The sequence below is a fragment of the Apodemus sylvaticus genome, chromosome 7 (genome assembly GCF_947179515.1).
Source record: "Apodemus sylvaticus chromosome 7, mApoSyl1.1, whole genome shotgun sequence".
Lineage (NCBI taxonomy): Eukaryota > Metazoa > Chordata > Mammalia > Rodentia > Muridae > Apodemus > Apodemus sylvaticus.
The window spans coordinates 15329956-15345153 of NC_067478.1; the positions used below are offsets into that span (position 1 = coordinate 15329956).

The 15198-nt window shown below is 49.8% G+C and overlaps 3 protein-coding genes across 6 annotated transcripts; 1 reads left to right on the plus strand and 2 right to left on the minus strand.

Annotated features, from left to right (window-relative positions):
- Positions 1-58: 58 nt before the first annotated feature.
- Positions 59-3336, plus strand: Tcta (T cell leukemia translocation altered). Of its 3 annotated transcripts, none has more exons than XM_052187282.1 (3): positions 59-591; positions 951-1005; positions 2051-2188. In XM_052187282.1, exons 1-3 carry the CDS (start codon positions 369-371, stop codon positions 2091-2093), a joined length of 321 nt encoding a protein of 106 aa, XP_052043242.1. In that variant the 5' UTR covers positions 59-368; the 3' UTR covers positions 2094-2188. The 3 variants fall into 3 exon arrangements, with proteins under 3 accessions (XP_052043242.1, XP_052043243.1, XP_052043241.1); XM_052187283.1 differs by lacking the exon at positions 951-1005 and adding an exon at positions 1046-1133 and having other exon boundaries at positions 2051-2148; XM_052187281.1 differs by lacking the exon at positions 951-1005 and having other exon boundaries at positions 2051-3336.
- A 480-nt stretch (positions 3337-3816) lies between these two features.
- Amt (aminomethyltransferase) lies at positions 3817-8829 on the minus strand. Its single transcript, XM_052187286.1, has 9 exons — positions 8375-8829; positions 8105-8272; positions 7584-7664; positions 6613-6744; positions 6247-6325; positions 5820-5965; positions 5229-5409; positions 4745-4900; positions 3817-4648 (listed from the first exon to the last, which is right to left on the minus strand). Exons 1-9 carry the CDS (start codon positions 8462-8464, stop codon positions 4470-4472), a joined length of 1212 nt encoding a protein of 403 aa, XP_052043246.1. The 5' UTR covers positions 8465-8829; the 3' UTR covers positions 3817-4469.
- Positions 8830-8916: 87 nt separating this feature from the next.
- Nicn1 (nicolin 1, tubulin polyglutamylase complex subunit) lies at positions 8917-14282 on the minus strand. Of its 2 annotated transcripts, XM_052187285.1 has the most exons (7): positions 14028-14282; positions 11892-12068; positions 11391-11504; positions 10895-10966; positions 10447-10551; positions 10248-10333; positions 8917-9114 (listed from the first exon to the last, which is right to left on the minus strand). In XM_052187285.1, the coding sequence occupies exons 1-6, from the start codon at positions 14157-14159 to the stop codon at positions 10292-10294; spliced, it is 642 nt and encodes a 213-aa protein (XP_052043245.1). In that variant the 5' UTR covers positions 14160-14282; the 3' UTR covers positions 8917-9114; positions 10248-10291. The 2 variants fall into 2 exon arrangements, with proteins under 2 accessions (XP_052043245.1, XP_052043244.1); XM_052187284.1 differs by having other exon boundaries at positions 8917-10333.
- Positions 14283-15198: the final 916 nt, after the last annotated feature.

Consider the following 15198-nt stretch of genomic DNA (forward strand, 5'->3'; position numbering starts at 1 on the left):
GGCCCCGCGCACGCGCGCACGCTCTCAGTTCAGCCACGATTGCTCAAGAACGCATCCACGCCCTAAAGGCGAGGCGCTTAACCAATCATGGCAGTCGCGTGAAGCATCACGGGAACTCCGGGGCTATAAAAGGCCGAGTTGCTATTTTATACTCACCGAATCACTCATCCTTTAAGTAAGCAGGGTGGGGCTGGGTGCGCCTGCGCGGTTTTAAAACCCCGCCCCAAACTGCCAACACTTCGCGCAGGCGAAGTAGATCTTCCTTGCCTTATATCACGCGTGCGCACTGACAGACCTAAGTCCGGAAGACCATACGCTTGCGCAGTAAAGACTTCGGTGACAGTACACCGGTGGGGCGCTGGCCAGTCATGGCGGAGCCTTGGGCTGGGCAGTTTCTGCAAGCTTTGCCCGCCACAGTGCTCGGAGCGCTGGGCACCTTGGGCAGCGAGTTTCTGCGGGAGTGGGAGACACAAGACATGCGAGTGACTCTCTTCAAGCTGCTCCTGCTGTGGTTGGTGTTAAGTCTCCTGGGCATCCAGCTGGCCTGGGGGTTCTACGGGAACACAGTGACCGGGTTGTATCACCGTCCAGGTGAGGCTCCCTACGAACCTCCTTGGCCCGGCTGTCCCTATCACCACCAGACTGTATCATTGGGTTCTCCTGTGTCCACGTAGACTACCACTGGTCCCCCAGAAGCCTCACTGTACCCAGACGTAAAGCCCCATACCATTTTACACCAGAAGCCCCTCCTGTCCATCCCCGCGTTAACTGTTTTTCAGAACCCTTACTGGGCAATACCACTAGTCCTCAGTACTCCAGCCTCCTTAAGTTAAAGATTCCAATCTTTACAAAACTATACCAGTGGCCCCTGACCTGACCTGGGCTAATGCCTGCTCAGATCCCCCACCCTCAGCCTCCTGCAGCTCTGGGTGTGTTCCTCCCGCCTCCAGGTCTGGGTGGCCAGAATGGATCCACACCTGATGGCTCCACACATTTCCCTTCATGGTGAGTAAATCTCTGTCTATCCCAACCCCATGCTTGACAGGCAGAGAACACTCGAGTGCTGGTAACAGGGAAGAGAACTCTCAGGATGTGAGCTAGGTGGCCTTTGCAAGAGTCCTTCAAGTCTAAAGGTAGAGCTCAGGCTTCCAGGTGGGGTTCCCAGTGCCCTTGGAGCCTCTGTCAGCATATTCAGTGGGGATGGGTGGTGGTGCTACCATAATTTCAGAAAGATGACATGGCAGCTCTATTGAAAACAAATCCCTTGGTTGGGAAGTCCTTCGTTAGGAAAGCAAGAACATCTATTCTAGGCAAATACTGTACCACTGGAGTTATAACCCCCAGCCTAACAGTCTCTATTCTTAGCATACGACCTCATCAAGTCAGCCTCCTAATCTCTAAAAGCAACAGTTTACTTATGAGGACATTTCATTCAGCTAATCTCTGAGCTTCTACCAGATGGCAGAGGTCACAGTAGGTCTGAAAACAAGGACAACTCAGACTCTGCTCACAGGGGAAGCAAGAGATTTGTAAGAGAAATAAGTACAGGTGCAAAGGAGCTGGGGGACACCCCGTCCCGTGACACCTAAGCCGAGACAAAAGAGGGAAAGCAGCACAGTATCCTGCATAAGAAAAAAAAAATAGAGCCCAGTAGCAAGGAAAAATGTAACTTTAGGAGACTAGATGAGGCTGTGATGGTGAACTTTGAGCACAAGGACAGGAGGAGACCATGGAACAATTGAGGGGCCGATTCAGTTAAGACAGTAGCCTGATCTAATTTAATGCACTTACGAGTTTCTTCTTACGGCAAGTAGATAAAGGGCTTCAAGAGTGAAAAGAAGACATGGATTAGGAAGGTTGCCACTATCTTAAGCACTATAAGGTAGGAAAATGGTAGACCCAGCAAGGACTTTAAGAGATCAGTAAACAAGTCTAGATTCTACTACAAGCTGTACTGAGCGCAGCTTAAACAGGAGGGGCTAAGGAAGAACCGATGTCAGGGACTAGTCTGCAATCAAGGAATAACCTTGCTTCTCTCCATTACTTTTAGGGAAATGGCAGCAAATGAAGCTCTCAAAACTCACAGAGAATAAGGGAAGGCAGCAGCAAAAGGGTTTCCAGAGACATCGTTGGGTCTGCTGGCTCCTGTGCTATATCTTGCTGCTATCCAGACCCCTTGGACAAGTGCAGAGGGCTTGGGGTTGGGGGACTGGAGTACCATGACACTCCCAGGGTGAGCCTCCACCGCCCTCAGCCTTGCCTCCAACAGCTGCAGGTACTGAGCAGGTGAAGTTTGTCTTTAACAAAGGGAAAGACTTCTTGTCAAAGGTCATAGCTTAGAAACATTTTGGTCGAGGAGGTCAGTAGTCCCTTTCTCACCTTGGCTTTTTCCTGATTTACTCATCCCCTTGGGGATGTGACCTTAGAGAAATTTGTCCTGCTAAGAGGAATCTTGAGGTTGGCCAGTTCGGAGATTTAGAAAGTCCATTCTCCCATAGGCTCTGATTTCCTTGGCTTTGCTTTGTACTTAAGAAGCCAGCTAGGACTAGGGCACCAAACCTGTTCCTGCCTGGCCTAGCTAGCATCTTCCAGGTCTGTGGCAGGCAGAGGAAGTTATCATTTCCCAACCTACTTATTTCTCTTTTCTTTTTGAGGACAAGTTGAATTCCTAAGAGACATCTCAGTAAGAGCCCCTGGTATTGGCTGGCTTCTCCACTGCTTAAGTACCCACAGGCTTTTCTGGTCTGTACTTGCCCCCTCCGAGGGAGGTACCAAGCAGTTAGTGCAATGGCTTCATTGTGCCCTGCTGCCTTACTACTTCCCATCTTGACAGGGCCTAGTCCTGAGAGCCCACCAGCATCATTTCAGCTCCTCGGGAGGTCAGTAAGAGTGAGCCACAAGCCAGATAATTCTGGGCCCTTCACTGTGGGTCAGAAGAGGTTCCAGCGGGGTGGGTGGTCAGTGTCCCCATAAAAACACCACTTCCCCAGAGCACTACGGTTCCTAAAAGCATTGTAGTCCTGGATCTGTCTCCTCTAACGGTTGTACTCCTGTCTCTGCTGGGCTACTAGCTACCTCAGGTGTCTACTGTCCCTTTGTTAAATGTCATATAGCCATCTGGCAGCCATTGCCTACAGAGACTTTGTAGCAGGTGTACTGTAGGTGAGACTGTACTGAGCTTCTCCTGCACGTGTGCCTACCAGAGATGTCATCTGTGTGGCAGGAAGATGTTCTTCACAGCCGCATGCCCACCCACTGACATCAGTACAAGAGTCAAGGTCTCATGTTCCACCCCAGGAGCAACTGAAGATGTGGCATATTAAACACAGAAGTGCATCAGTGGTGTGGTTATTCAAACGAGACAAGTGTTGTGGACACATGGGCTACTGGTAAGGGATCTTGGTTGGGTATATTGCCCTTAGGATCCCACATACAGCACTTTGCAGAGGTGACGATGTGGTACCAGCTCACTGGAGTGGTGGTAGGCTGCCCAGCAGGGGCAACATCCCCATTAGTTTTTTGGGGACTTGGGAGTAGAAGAGATTGGGGGAGCTGAATTAATGTCTCATGTTTTCCAAGCTGGCTTTCAGTTCAATATATAGCTGAAGATGGCCCTGAACTCCCAGTACTCGTCTCCAACTCCCAAGTGCTCCCAAGGATTACAGGGATATACCAACACACCACTTCTATATTCCTGTTAGTTCTCATGTACCTGCCCCTTTCAAGGAGATCCCATTTAGAGCCTGTCTTGGAGGTCAAGAAGTCACTCCAGCAATCCAGTGACCAAAGAACAAGAAAGCTAGAGACCATGGCAAGTAAGAAGGAAAGAAAATTTTTTCAAGAGTTAGTAAAGTATAATTATTCACAACAGCCGACTGAGGTCAGCCCAAGTATTAAGCCTGCCATGTCTTGCTGCACAGCAGGCTGGGTTGACTAGAGAATGTGGAAGGGTGAGTCCCATGTTTGCTTAGCCATCCCTGGGTTTGCACACAGGAACAGCCTCAGCCAACACTGAGTCAGGAGTCATTTCTGTCTAAGGAATAGCAGCAGTATGCATTCATGGAAAGCAAGGCAGAGAAGATTCCTAGGCCCACACTGCCCACAGTAATAGTCCCTTGAAATTAGAGAAACCACAGTGAGGTAGGTGGAGCAGGTGTTATCCTCTACACAAAGGCAGGATGACCTTTGCTCCATAGCCAGCACCAGGCAGATTAAGGTTAGTGGGATTGTGGGCTAAAGTAGGACATTAAGTAAGGGAATTTGTCATTTAAAAATTGGGCCCTAAAATTGGAATGGTTTGTAAGGGAAAGAGTCTAGATAGGATCTCTGCCCAGCCCCAAGCAGAGCCAGCAGGCTCCATTCAGCCTCCACCCCGGGGAGGGAATTCTACTCCACTGTTCTGACCAAGCACTATGCAGTGCCCTCTAGAGAAACACTCCTGGAGGGAAGGGCTTTCCTGTGCGCCATCTTCACTTGAGAGTATAGTAGTTCGTGGGCACGAAGGGCATTTTGCTAACCACCGTCATTTGCTGCTTCCGCCGAACTTCCACCAGCAGCTGTGTCCCTGGCCGACTATACTTGGATGGCACATAACCCATCGCCACGTTCTTCTTCAGGCTGGGCGAAGGGCAGCCACTGGTCACTGTACCTGTCCAGGCATAGGCCATAGGTTAGCACCACTCTGCCAGCTCAGTATCCCTATCCTGGCCGCTGCCAGCCAGTGTCCCCATCCTGGACCACTCACCAATCACAGTGCCTTCTGAGTTCAAAATAGGACTGTGTGCTCGCACTGGAGCCCCTTCGCATATCAGCCCCACACGTCTCTGCCGCACCTCACCCTTCAGCTGGGGAACGATGATTTTGGCTCCTGGGAAGTCCATAGCAATTCTGCGGCGCTTCCCTGGAACATAACACACCAGATTGTCAGCACAGTCCACAGAGGCCCAAACACAGGAACTGGACTACTGAGACCCCAGGTGACATCCATCAAGCATCACTTGAGCTCTCGGGCTCTATTCTTCCCCTGAATTATAGTCAGTCAACCAACCATCACCCACCCTCTGGAAATCATAGGTAGGACCCTCACTTTGTAACAGGCAAAGCCACAGTAGTGCCTCCCGGGAATGAAGGCACAGAAGGCAGTCACTTGTCCCAGCCTGTGCAACCTAGGGGGATTCATTGAAGGGTATTCTAGCCCTCAGGACCCCTTGGATGCTAGCCCAGCTCACCCAGTGTCCAGCTGAGGCTGCCCTCCACAGGTGTGGTATGTTCATCGATGTCATTCCCATACAGACAGAGGCCTGCCTCCAGGCGCAGGCTATCTCGGGCCGCTAGTCCTGCCAGCTTTACCTCTGGGTTTTGCAGCAGAGCAGTTGCCAAGTGGACTGCCCCTACTGCTGGGACTGATATCTGCACAGAAGAACAGAGCACATGGGCAGTGTCTTCAGTCCTGTAACTACTTTAACCACTTTTGGTTGTGCAGGGGAAAAACTCTGACACTGTCCTATATCCCCCATTTCCCCTACTCCTGTTCCTCTGCCCGGGACAGCTAGCCAAGGCCGGTCTGCAATTTGTGATTCTACTGTTTCTATTTCTCAGGTTCTGGGGTTATAGGCATGTGCCATCCAACCCAAGCTTTACAACTATATCTTTTCTGTCTTAGGATTTTGATTTTGTTTTGGGCTTTGTTTGCTTTGGAATAGGCTCTCACTATATAGTCTTGGTTAGCCTGGAATTCACTATGGAAACCTAGCCACCTTGAATTAAGATCTTCCTGCTAGGAATGTGATACCATGCAGAATAACTACTTCTTGACATACCTCAACACCATCCTCTCCTGTGTAGCCACAGCGGGTCACACGACAGCCAGACACACCGAACACCTCCATCACGGCACTGGTCATAAAGGGTAGTTTCCTCATATCATCTCTCACTCCAGCCTGTAACACCTGTGCTGCCGTGGGTCCTAGCCCAAAGAAAATAACCAAAGGAGATGGACCCAACACCCCCTGGACTACAGCCCATATTTAGAAAGCAGAACAGGTCCCAAGCAAGCACAACTCTGCAAGCGGAGAGAGAATGCCTTTGTCCCTAGCCCATGGACAGCCTTGCAGTAGGTAAAAGGAGAGACTTGCTTAACCTTGGAACTGTGGCGTACAGACATCACCCATACCTTCCTCTATAGCCTCCATGCAGATAAAGCCAGGGAGGCAAAGGCTGGCTCTAGCTCCAGCCTGGCACTCTCACCTTGCAGAGCTAACAGGGCATTATCTACCACCTCCAGGCCTACATCACTGCCCCTGTTCTGGAACTCCTTGACCTTGTCCTGAAATATAAAACAAACACATCAGTGTCTGCGGCCATTATTGAGCTCCTACTGTAGATCGGGCATTGCAGACCCTTCCCCTCACCAGAGGATGCTCATTTCAGGGGGAGCTTTACCTCCCCATCTCCTCTAGTCCCCATCTGCAAACTCTGGCGTGTACCAGGGAGGACCACTCCTCAGTCTATTGAATGTTCCTTTATCCAGAGTCATGTTCTGTGCCCCTGTCTGCCTTGAGCACGTCTCCATAAACAACACCAAGTACCTAGAATAAAGTGCAACAGCTATACCTGCATGAGAGCCATGTCCTTGTCCCGGCAGCCAGCGTTGGATACGACATACAGGTGCCCCTCGGAAGTGTTGGTCACAATTAGGTCGTCTAAGATGCCTCCAGCTTCATTGGTAAACAGAGAAAGCATTCCCTATGAGTGAAGCAGAGCATGTTTTGTCTCTGGGTCCAGGAAGCCAAAGACAAGCGTGGGCCAGAAACATACTTGAATCCATTCAGCTACCACAAACGCATGAACACAGTACTGGGTAAAAGACACAGGTAAGGCTCAAGGCTTTGATCGTCATCTGTCAAGTAAATCCTCACTCCTCCCATTCTAGGGGGTCGCCCCAGACTAGTAGGACCTTCAGCTCCCTCACTACTCAGTTCTTAGAAACCTGTTTTATACTCAATCCATGAGACCTAGGAACTAGTGCTTCACCCCACCAGGTCACTCCACCCCATGATAATGATGCCAACCTCCAAGGTTAAAAGCTTCAAAAACCATCTTCGTGATCTCACAGGTTCCCACCATGCTCTTCAGCAATGTGTTCAAAAGCACATTGTAAGCTGGCTTAGCCTTGCCACTGGAGGGACAAAACTTGAGACTGATAGATCACAGGAAACACTTAGGGATCTTGGGAAAACCAAGGTTCTGGCTCAGTGGGTCCAGAGCAGTGCCTTAGCATCTTCCTAGATGATGGAGAGGCTCCTGTTTAAGGACCACACTTTAATTAGCAAAGGTCTGGGCAGCATGAGAGGTCAGGGCATATAAACGGTGGTCTCTGGCCTCCCAACCCAGGGGAGTAAGGCTAGGCTAGTGCTTCTCCAAAGCTGGCTGAATATCTGGAAATGACTCAAAGACTCCATCAAGATAGTAAGCCTTGAAAAGCTGTATCTGACTTATCTGTGCCTTTTATACTTGAGGCAAGGACTTAAGCTGTTTACTGGCTTGTGACTAAAAACACCCATGGAGAAGTAAAGTGGACCCACCTTGTCAGGCCTTAGCTCCGCAATGTCTCCAACCACTAGACTCTCCAGCAGCTTCACTCGGTCACAGCCAAATATCTTGGTCTAGGGGAGACAGGGAAAGCCCCAGGCCACTACAAGAGCTGTAATCCAAACGGCTGCGAGGCAAGCACCCTCCCACCTCCCACAACACAGTCCAGTCCAGAAGTGACTGGCCAGTCTTTTGGTTCTGGAGAAGGCAGAGGCCCTACCTTCTCAATTCTGCTATCCCTCCCAGTCCGCGTGACCCAGCAAGGCCTAAAAATTCAAAGGGACCTAACACCTTACAGAGATACCCAACCAATTTCCAAACCATCAGCTCTATCTAGCAAGCCCCAGGGCATTAAAACACACCACAGGAGCAAGCAGGCAGGAGAGATCAAAGATACATCATCTGAAGATCTCCTGAGTTAGCCTTCTATGGTCCCTAACACTTTAAAACATGCTCAAAGCTGCAGAGTACAGTGCTGTAGACAGGGAAGAAGGCCCGATCCTCCCTGACTCACCTGTAGCATGTGGGACACATCAAAGAGAGAGCAGTGCCGGCGTGTGTGCAGGTGTGACTCAACATGACTGTCACGGTACTGTACAGGCAGACTCCACCCTGCAAACGCCACCATTTTCCCTCCATGGGCTAGGTGGAAGTCATAGAGTGGAGTCCTGCGGAGCACATCCTGTGGACAGCCAGACTTAATGCCATCAGGGCCCCAGTCACCATCAGTTTCCGTCCCCCACCCTCCAAGACCAGTATCAAACTCCAGCACCCTTTACCCCACCTGTACAGAACTGAATGGACGACTCTGGACCAAGGATTGTGCCTGCAGACGAAAACCCAGAGGGGCTACCACACTGACTGTCCGCTGCATTGTCACCCGCAACTGGTGCTGCCGGCACACTGAGGCCACTACTCTGCCAGGCACGCTGGGAGATGTAGTCCAAACCCCAGCCTGGACAGGTCTTTCTAGTCCGCAGGGGATGGGAAGGGGGCGGGAAGCCCCTAGGGCAGGCTGGGATATAACAGTGTGGCTGACTCCCTATGGCCTCAGGCTTTCTCAAGCTAATCAAAACAAGTCAGGCAGTTCAGAGCAGAACAGGCTGCCTAGAACCAGAATTGGGGGATAGAACTCCCAGCCTCCAGAAGGTCAAAGTTCTCCTAAGGACTGAAAAGCCTGAATTACACATTCAGGTCAAATAGCTGTGGGAGGTGGAGCAATCAGTGGGGGGTGAAGCCCTCTGGGAGGGCCCAGAACCCTCGCGGCTGAGCCCTTTATAATGGTCTCTAGGCGGGAGAGCTAGGCACAAGCAGCCGACACCGTCATGTATTCCACAAGCATTTATTGATCTTGCTGCACACTAGCTCCAGTTCTGGGAACTTAGGAACACAGCTGTGATTATGCAGAGTTCCTGCCACCTCAGGATCCTTTTTACTCGCGTACTGAGGACCATTGATCCCTGGACACAGGCCGGCGATGATCATCCTTTCAGCCAAAAATGGAGAGGGGCTTAAACCATGATCCTGTAGGCGAAGACAGGACCTTCAAGAGGGCTGACTGCAGGAATGCAGAGTAGCTACCAAAGGTTGCCAGACTTTCCCAGAACACTGTTGCACATACTTATGTCCAGTTTCCCAGTTCTGAGATACCTTGCAGCACGGCTTAATCATAGTTCCCAGGGACAAAGCCAGGAAGAACTAGAGGGAAACAGAATTTGATCACAGGAAAGAGCAGTAGTCTTCTTCATCGAGTGGTTGCTCTGGGGTAATGGAGGAGGGCCTCAGCCTCAGTGAGTATCAGTGCGTATTGGCTTGGGCACACTCCCCCAGGGTGCTCTCTCATCACCCTGAGCATGACAGGCAGAAGCAACTGAGAGAAGGGACAGGGATCGTGATGTGCTTCTTGCTGAGTCTGATGACAAATAGGCCGGCCCCAGCTGTGCCAACAGCACTTGCCCAGAACTGATAGAGCACTTTGCAGGAGCCAGCCTATGGACTTAAGAACTCAAGCTCCCAGAAGTCTCAGCTTCACCTCCTAGGCTAGTAGCACACAATTTCAAGGGGGCTATTTTTTTCTTTTTCTTTTCTTTTCTTTTCTTTTCTTCTTCCTTTCTTAATATGGAGTCTCACTATGTGGCCCTAATTGGCCTGGGATTCAGTGTGTAGACCAGGCTAGTCTTGAACTCACAGAATGCTAAGATGAAAGGTGTGTGCCACACCTGGCTCTAGGACATTTTTCTTTTCCAGGATATAATACAAAAGGACAAAGGCTACTAGCAGAAGCAGAGGAATGAATAGAGGGTGTGTCTTCCCCAAGCTTCTTAGGTCCAGAGTATCAAAACAGCAGGGGCTTCCTCTCTCTCTCTAGGCTTGTGACAGGTTTATCTCAGCAAGGGGGGTGGGGGGAATGGTAGCCAACTGGGGTGTGCACATTGGCAGGGCAAGCAAGGGGAGCTCAGGGATTCTAATTAGAACAGGTGAATTCTGAGAGGAAGAGACTAAATTTACATGTCAGACAGTCAGAGACATAAAGTGCCCCCACTGGAAATTCATGCTAGAACTGGATAGGTGTCAAGAATTCCCAATCTGTAGATTTTTCCCAGATAGAACTTAGATGGACAGGGAACATGCTTCGGCCTCTGGTGGCCAAACCCCACCTAGATGGGCACAGATGGCCAAAGTCTCCGGCAGAAGCTGCTGCTCACGTGTAGGAGAGTAAATTCAGATCATAACAGCCATCCACCTGCAACATAGGAGACCATCAGTGCCAAGCTGCTCAAAGCAAAGTCAGCCAGGCAGGGGGACTCTTGAGGCCAAAGGTCTCACACTGAGGGCGCTCAGGACACCAGCACTCACATCAAAGCGGCCGATCCTCGTGGAAGTGTGGCTAGCCCGGATCATCTCTGTCAATGCCCACATCTGCTGCACCTCAGAGGACACTCTGCTGGGGTCCGGGAGGCCCTGCTCCAGAAGGAGGGAACAGTGCTTATGAATCTCTCCCCAGACAACATGAAGGACAGTTATGGCCCGATGTTCATTAAGCAAGAGCCCTGGTTAAGCCAGGGATGAGGGATGACTCAAAGCCCACAGAGCACCCAAGAAGACATTGAACCATAGGCCCTGGGTCCAGACCCAAATGTCTGTGGAGTTGGGAATCAAATCCAGGACTTTCGTGCATGCTAGGTCAGTATTCTACCACTGCGCTACATCCATAGGCAGCCCCAGGATAGCCAGAGGCCCACTTGTTTGTGCTCTAGACATTAGAACCCTGTATATGTGGCTAATCCAGTGTTAGAGAGCTTACCTCAAGGCGGGGAGCAGGCTGCTCACTGGACACTGGATGGGAAAGCCACTTGGGGAATGCCAAGGAGGGGCTCTACAAAGCAAAAGCAGACTGACCTAAGTGAGGCAGAATCTAAGAGCTCTGGCACCTGAGAGCAAAGAAAAGGACCCTTGAGCCTAAGACCCTGGGAAATCCATGTTCAGAGCTATGTAACATCAAAGGGGCCCTCAGATCACTAAACTCTTCTGTTATGCAGAAGGGGAACCCAGGAACATAAGCAACAAAGGTATACCCCAACACCTACAAGTAGTGGGTGGTCTAAAGGCCTGGGGGTGCTGACACAGAACCTTCCCTTTGATCATGAACTCCTACATTCACACTCCAGCTTCCATGAGGGTCTCCACTGGAGTCTCACCATCCTTGCATGTGACCCACCCCAGGGCCCCACCTCTCCTAGCCAGAACTAGAAGCTTTTTACGGTAAAGGGTTAGGCAGTAGGTTTTGGAGAGTCACTTGCCTTTGGTCCCTGCTGGTATATCTGCAGTTCCTCCACTGTGAAAGACAGCCACAGTGGTGATGGCTGCCGCAGAATCAGACGCAGCTCCAGCACTCTGGTCATGTCACACAGCATCTGACACACATACCAAAGGACCCACTGAGCAGGGTGTAGTGGTACATGCTTTTAATCCTAGCACTGGGGAGGCAGAGGCAGGCAGTTCCTTTCTCTGAGTTCAAGGCCAACCTGGTCTACAAAGCAAGTTCCAGGACAGCCAGCGCTACACAGAGAAACCCTGTGTAGGGTTTCTACAAACAAAACAAAACAAATTTCAAAAAACAAATACATAAAATAAAAGGCCCACTGAAGATTCAACTCGTTTACAGAACAGCGGCCCCTCCAAAGTACCAGCATGAAAGCCACAGTCAGCCCAGCTTTGCCCGGCTCTTTCCCTCTGCTTTTCTGCTCAATAGGCAGGAAGTCCCCATCTAGGATCCCTGGCCACGCCGAGGCCCAGCTGACCTGGTGCTTGAACAGGGATACATACTCCTGGGCTCCCTCCTCGCTGTGTGGGTCAGGCATCAGACAGTAATCCCGCAGGCAGGTTACCCACTTGGCTGGTGTGTGCATTGAGGTTTGCTGACGAACACGGATGCTCAGAAAAGCTGTGTAGTAATTCTTAAACGTGATCTCCTGCAACTAGAATACACACACACAACCTACAGTAAGAAACGAGGCCCTATGCCCAGTGATAGCATCTCCTCCTTTTAGAACGTACACTTTAGGTAAACAGTTCAACAGTTACTGGGGCCCAAACACAACTTTGTTTTCCTAAAAGTGCTCACAAATCTGTTAGTCATGCAAACAAACCATCCGAACATATCTGAGATGGTATCAGAGGTCAGAACCTCAACCCCAAAGAAAGCAGAGAATGGACATGGGAAACCTGAAAGAGAATGCACTTGCTAAGTGGACCAACGAAGACCGGTAATGCATTGGGCTGAGGGTGTGGTTTGGCTGGTGCAGCGCTGGCCGCGGCTAGCATGTTTGAGACTCTATGCCGGATGTCCAGTACTGCATAAACCAGGTGTGGTGTGTACCGCCGTAACCTCAGTGCGTGGGAGGTAGAGGCAGGAGGATCAGAAGTTCATGATAAGCCTCAGCTATTCTTGGCCACTCTCGGATTTCTGAGATCCCACCCCTCCCAAGAACACCATATTTTAAAAAGTACCAGAGTGAGAGAACCTGAGAGTCTAGTATGTCCCTCAGCCTGGTAATAGCAGAGGTTGTCTCCCCACCTCTCTCTCAGAATTAGCAGACTTAGGCCAGAATAAGAATAATATTAGGGCTAGGCATGGTGGCGCACGCCTGTAATCCCAGCACTTGGGAGGCAGAGGCAGGTGGATTTCTGAGTTTGAGGCCAGCCTGGTCTACAGAGTGAGTTCCAGGACAGCCAGGGCTACACAGAGAAACCCTGTCTCGAAAAATAAAAAAAATAAAAAAAAAAAAAGAATAATATGAATAATATTAGGAGCCAGGCAGTGCTGGCACACGCCTTTAATCCCAGCACTTGGGAAGCAGAGGCAGGCAGATTTCTGTGTTTGAGGCCACCCTGGTCTACAGAGTGAGTTCCAGGACAGCCAGAGCTACACGGAGAAACTCAAACTCTGTCTCGGGAAAATACTAAAAAAGAAAAAAAGAGTAATAATAGTAGGATCGTGCACTGCAGGGGCATGGGGAGCCAGTTTCCATCACCCGATGCACATCAGCATCACCTATGGAACTTAAAACAAAACAAAACAAACAAACAAAATAAACACAGATATCAGGACTAGAGAGATGGCTCAGCAATTAAGAGCACTTAGGGCTCTTGCAGAGAATCAGGTCTGGTTCCCAGCACCTACATAGCACCTTACAGCTACCTGCTGTTCTTAACTCCAGTTCCTGGGGATTCAGAACGTTCTTCTGACCTCTACTAGTACCAGGCACGCACAAGGTATATAAGCAGATATGTGAACACAACACTCACAGATTTAAAATAAACCTTTTTAAAATAAAAATATTAAGTAAGTAAAATAAAATAGCGATGTCAAAGATCCACCTCAAACACATGGACTCAGATTTTCCAGGGTCAGATCATCTTGGGAGAGAAGGACATATTGTAACACAAAGCACATAGGGCCAAGAGGGTGGGTAAGGAAAGAATGCTATGTCGTTAGAGTTAAGCTTTGTCCTGCGTTGAGGCCATGCAATGCCCTGATACTGTCAGCTGAGAGGGAAGCGCAACTAGGGATTGGAAACAAGTCACTAGGAGGCCCTAGATGAAGGCTAGGTTGCACCTGACCTGTGGCGGGGGCCACAGGAATGGTACGTTTACATCATTATTTAACGATCCTAGCTATGGCCAAAATCAAATACCCTCTCACTTGTACTGAGGTTCAAAATTGTATTTCCAGTGATATCCCGAGCACCGGGAAGAGATGCTGAGGAGGATAGGACAGGGAACTCTAGTCTAAAAGCCTAGTAATAAAGACTGTAAATGCTTCTGAATAGGTCCAATTCGCAAAAGACTCTGTAGAGGCTGAATAATCGCCTAGGAAACGCCCAAGTTACTAGGATTCCCCGCCCAGAAGCCTTGCCCTCTATGGTGTGGCTCACCTCGAAAGGCGCGATGTTGGGAAAAGTGACATCGACGACCAACACGCCAGGCCGACCTTGGGAGGTCCTCATGTCGCCCACTTGCAGGGCTACAGTGCTTTTCACATGACAGGGAACCAACACACGAGACATGATTTGGGAGGCTACAATCAAGCAAAATCACCGCTAACAGTCTCCATCCAACCACTAGCCCTTATTGGCGTCGCCTATCAACCAGAAGAACTACAACTCCCAGGCGGCATAACGCTTGTAACAGTCCAGCCAATCACCGATGCTCAGGGCGGGTCAAGAGTCGGAAATGCCAGCGGAAGTTCTTCTTCAACCAATCACCGTCGCGTCTGTAAGTCCCTCCCGGGCTGCTACGGTCGAGCCGTTCTTTATCCAAGGGATCCAGAATGCTTAGGGCTGGCTTACACCTCCCTTAAATTCTGCTACTTTGTTAGGTTAAAATATGTAAAACAATTAGGCGTGTAGAGGCGTTCGGTTTTAATCCCAGCACTTGGGAGTTAGAGGCTGGAGCGTCTCTGAGTTCGAGGCCAGCCTGGTCTACAGAGAGTTCCAGGACAAAGATGTTACACAAAGAAACTATTTCTCACGCAATCACAAAAGAATACTCATGGAATGCAATCATTGATAAGTGGATATTAATTAGCCCTGAAGCTCTGAATACTGAAGATACAATTAGCATATCAAATGATTCCCGTGAAGAAGGAAGAAGAGAGCCCTAATCCTGGAAAGGCTTGATCCAGCATTGTAGGGGGAGTACCAGGACAGAGAAAAGGGAGGGGGAAAGATAGGAGAATGGATGGAGAGAAGAGGACTTATGGGACATATGGGAGGGGGGAACTGGGAAAGGGGAAAGCTTTTGGACTGTAAACAAAGAATATAGGGGAAAAAATATATATATATAAAAGAAAGAAACTATTACTCAGTAGCATCCACAAGAACCATCTGGGTGCAACCAGGGGGATATGGCAACTAAGGGATAAGGCACCTTTTCCTGGCCTAGGAACTGGTGTTTTTTAGTTATCTGGGTTTTTTTTTTTTTTTTTTTTTTTTGGTTTTTTTTTTTGGGGGGGGGGGTTAGTTTTTTCGAGACAGGGTTTCTCTGTATAGCCCTGGCTGTCCTGGAACTCACTCTGTAGACCAGGCTGGCCTCGAACTCAGAAAT

Bases quoted from the DNA above. Each gene is read 5' to 3' on its own strand.
- Nicn1 (XM_052187285.1), bottom strand. From the start codon at position 14,159: ATGTCTCGTGTGTTGGTTCCCTGTCATGTGAAAAGCACTGTAGCCCTG. The intron at 12,069-14,027 runs GTGAGCCACACC...TGTGTATTCTAG, and splicing joins CCAACATCGCGCCTTTCGAG to TTGCAGGAGATCACGTTTAA. The intron at 10,552-10,894 runs GTAAGCTCTCTA...CTTCTGGAGCAG, and splicing joins AGCCTGCTCCCCGCCTTGAG to GGCCTCCCGGACCCCAGCAG.
- Amt (XM_052187286.1), bottom strand. From the start codon at position 8,464: ATGCAGCGGACAGTCAGTGTGGTAGCCCCTCTGGGTTTTCGTCTGCAG. The intron at 8,273-8,374 runs GTGGGGTAAAGG...GGCTGTCCACAG, and splicing joins GTCCATTCAGTTCTGTACAG to GATGTGCTCCGCAGGACTCC. The intron at 5,966-6,246 runs GTGAGAGTGCCA...TCTTTGGGCTAG, and splicing joins TGCCCTGTTAGCTCTGCAAG to GACCCACGGCAGCACAGGTG.
- Tcta (XM_052187281.1), top strand. From the start codon at position 369: ATGGCGGAGCCTTGGGCTGGGCAGTTTCTGCAAGCTTTGCCCGCCACA. The intron at 592-2,050 runs GTGAGGCTCCCT...CATTACTTTTAG, and splicing joins CGGGTTGTATCACCGTCCAG to GGAAATGGCAGCAAATGAAG.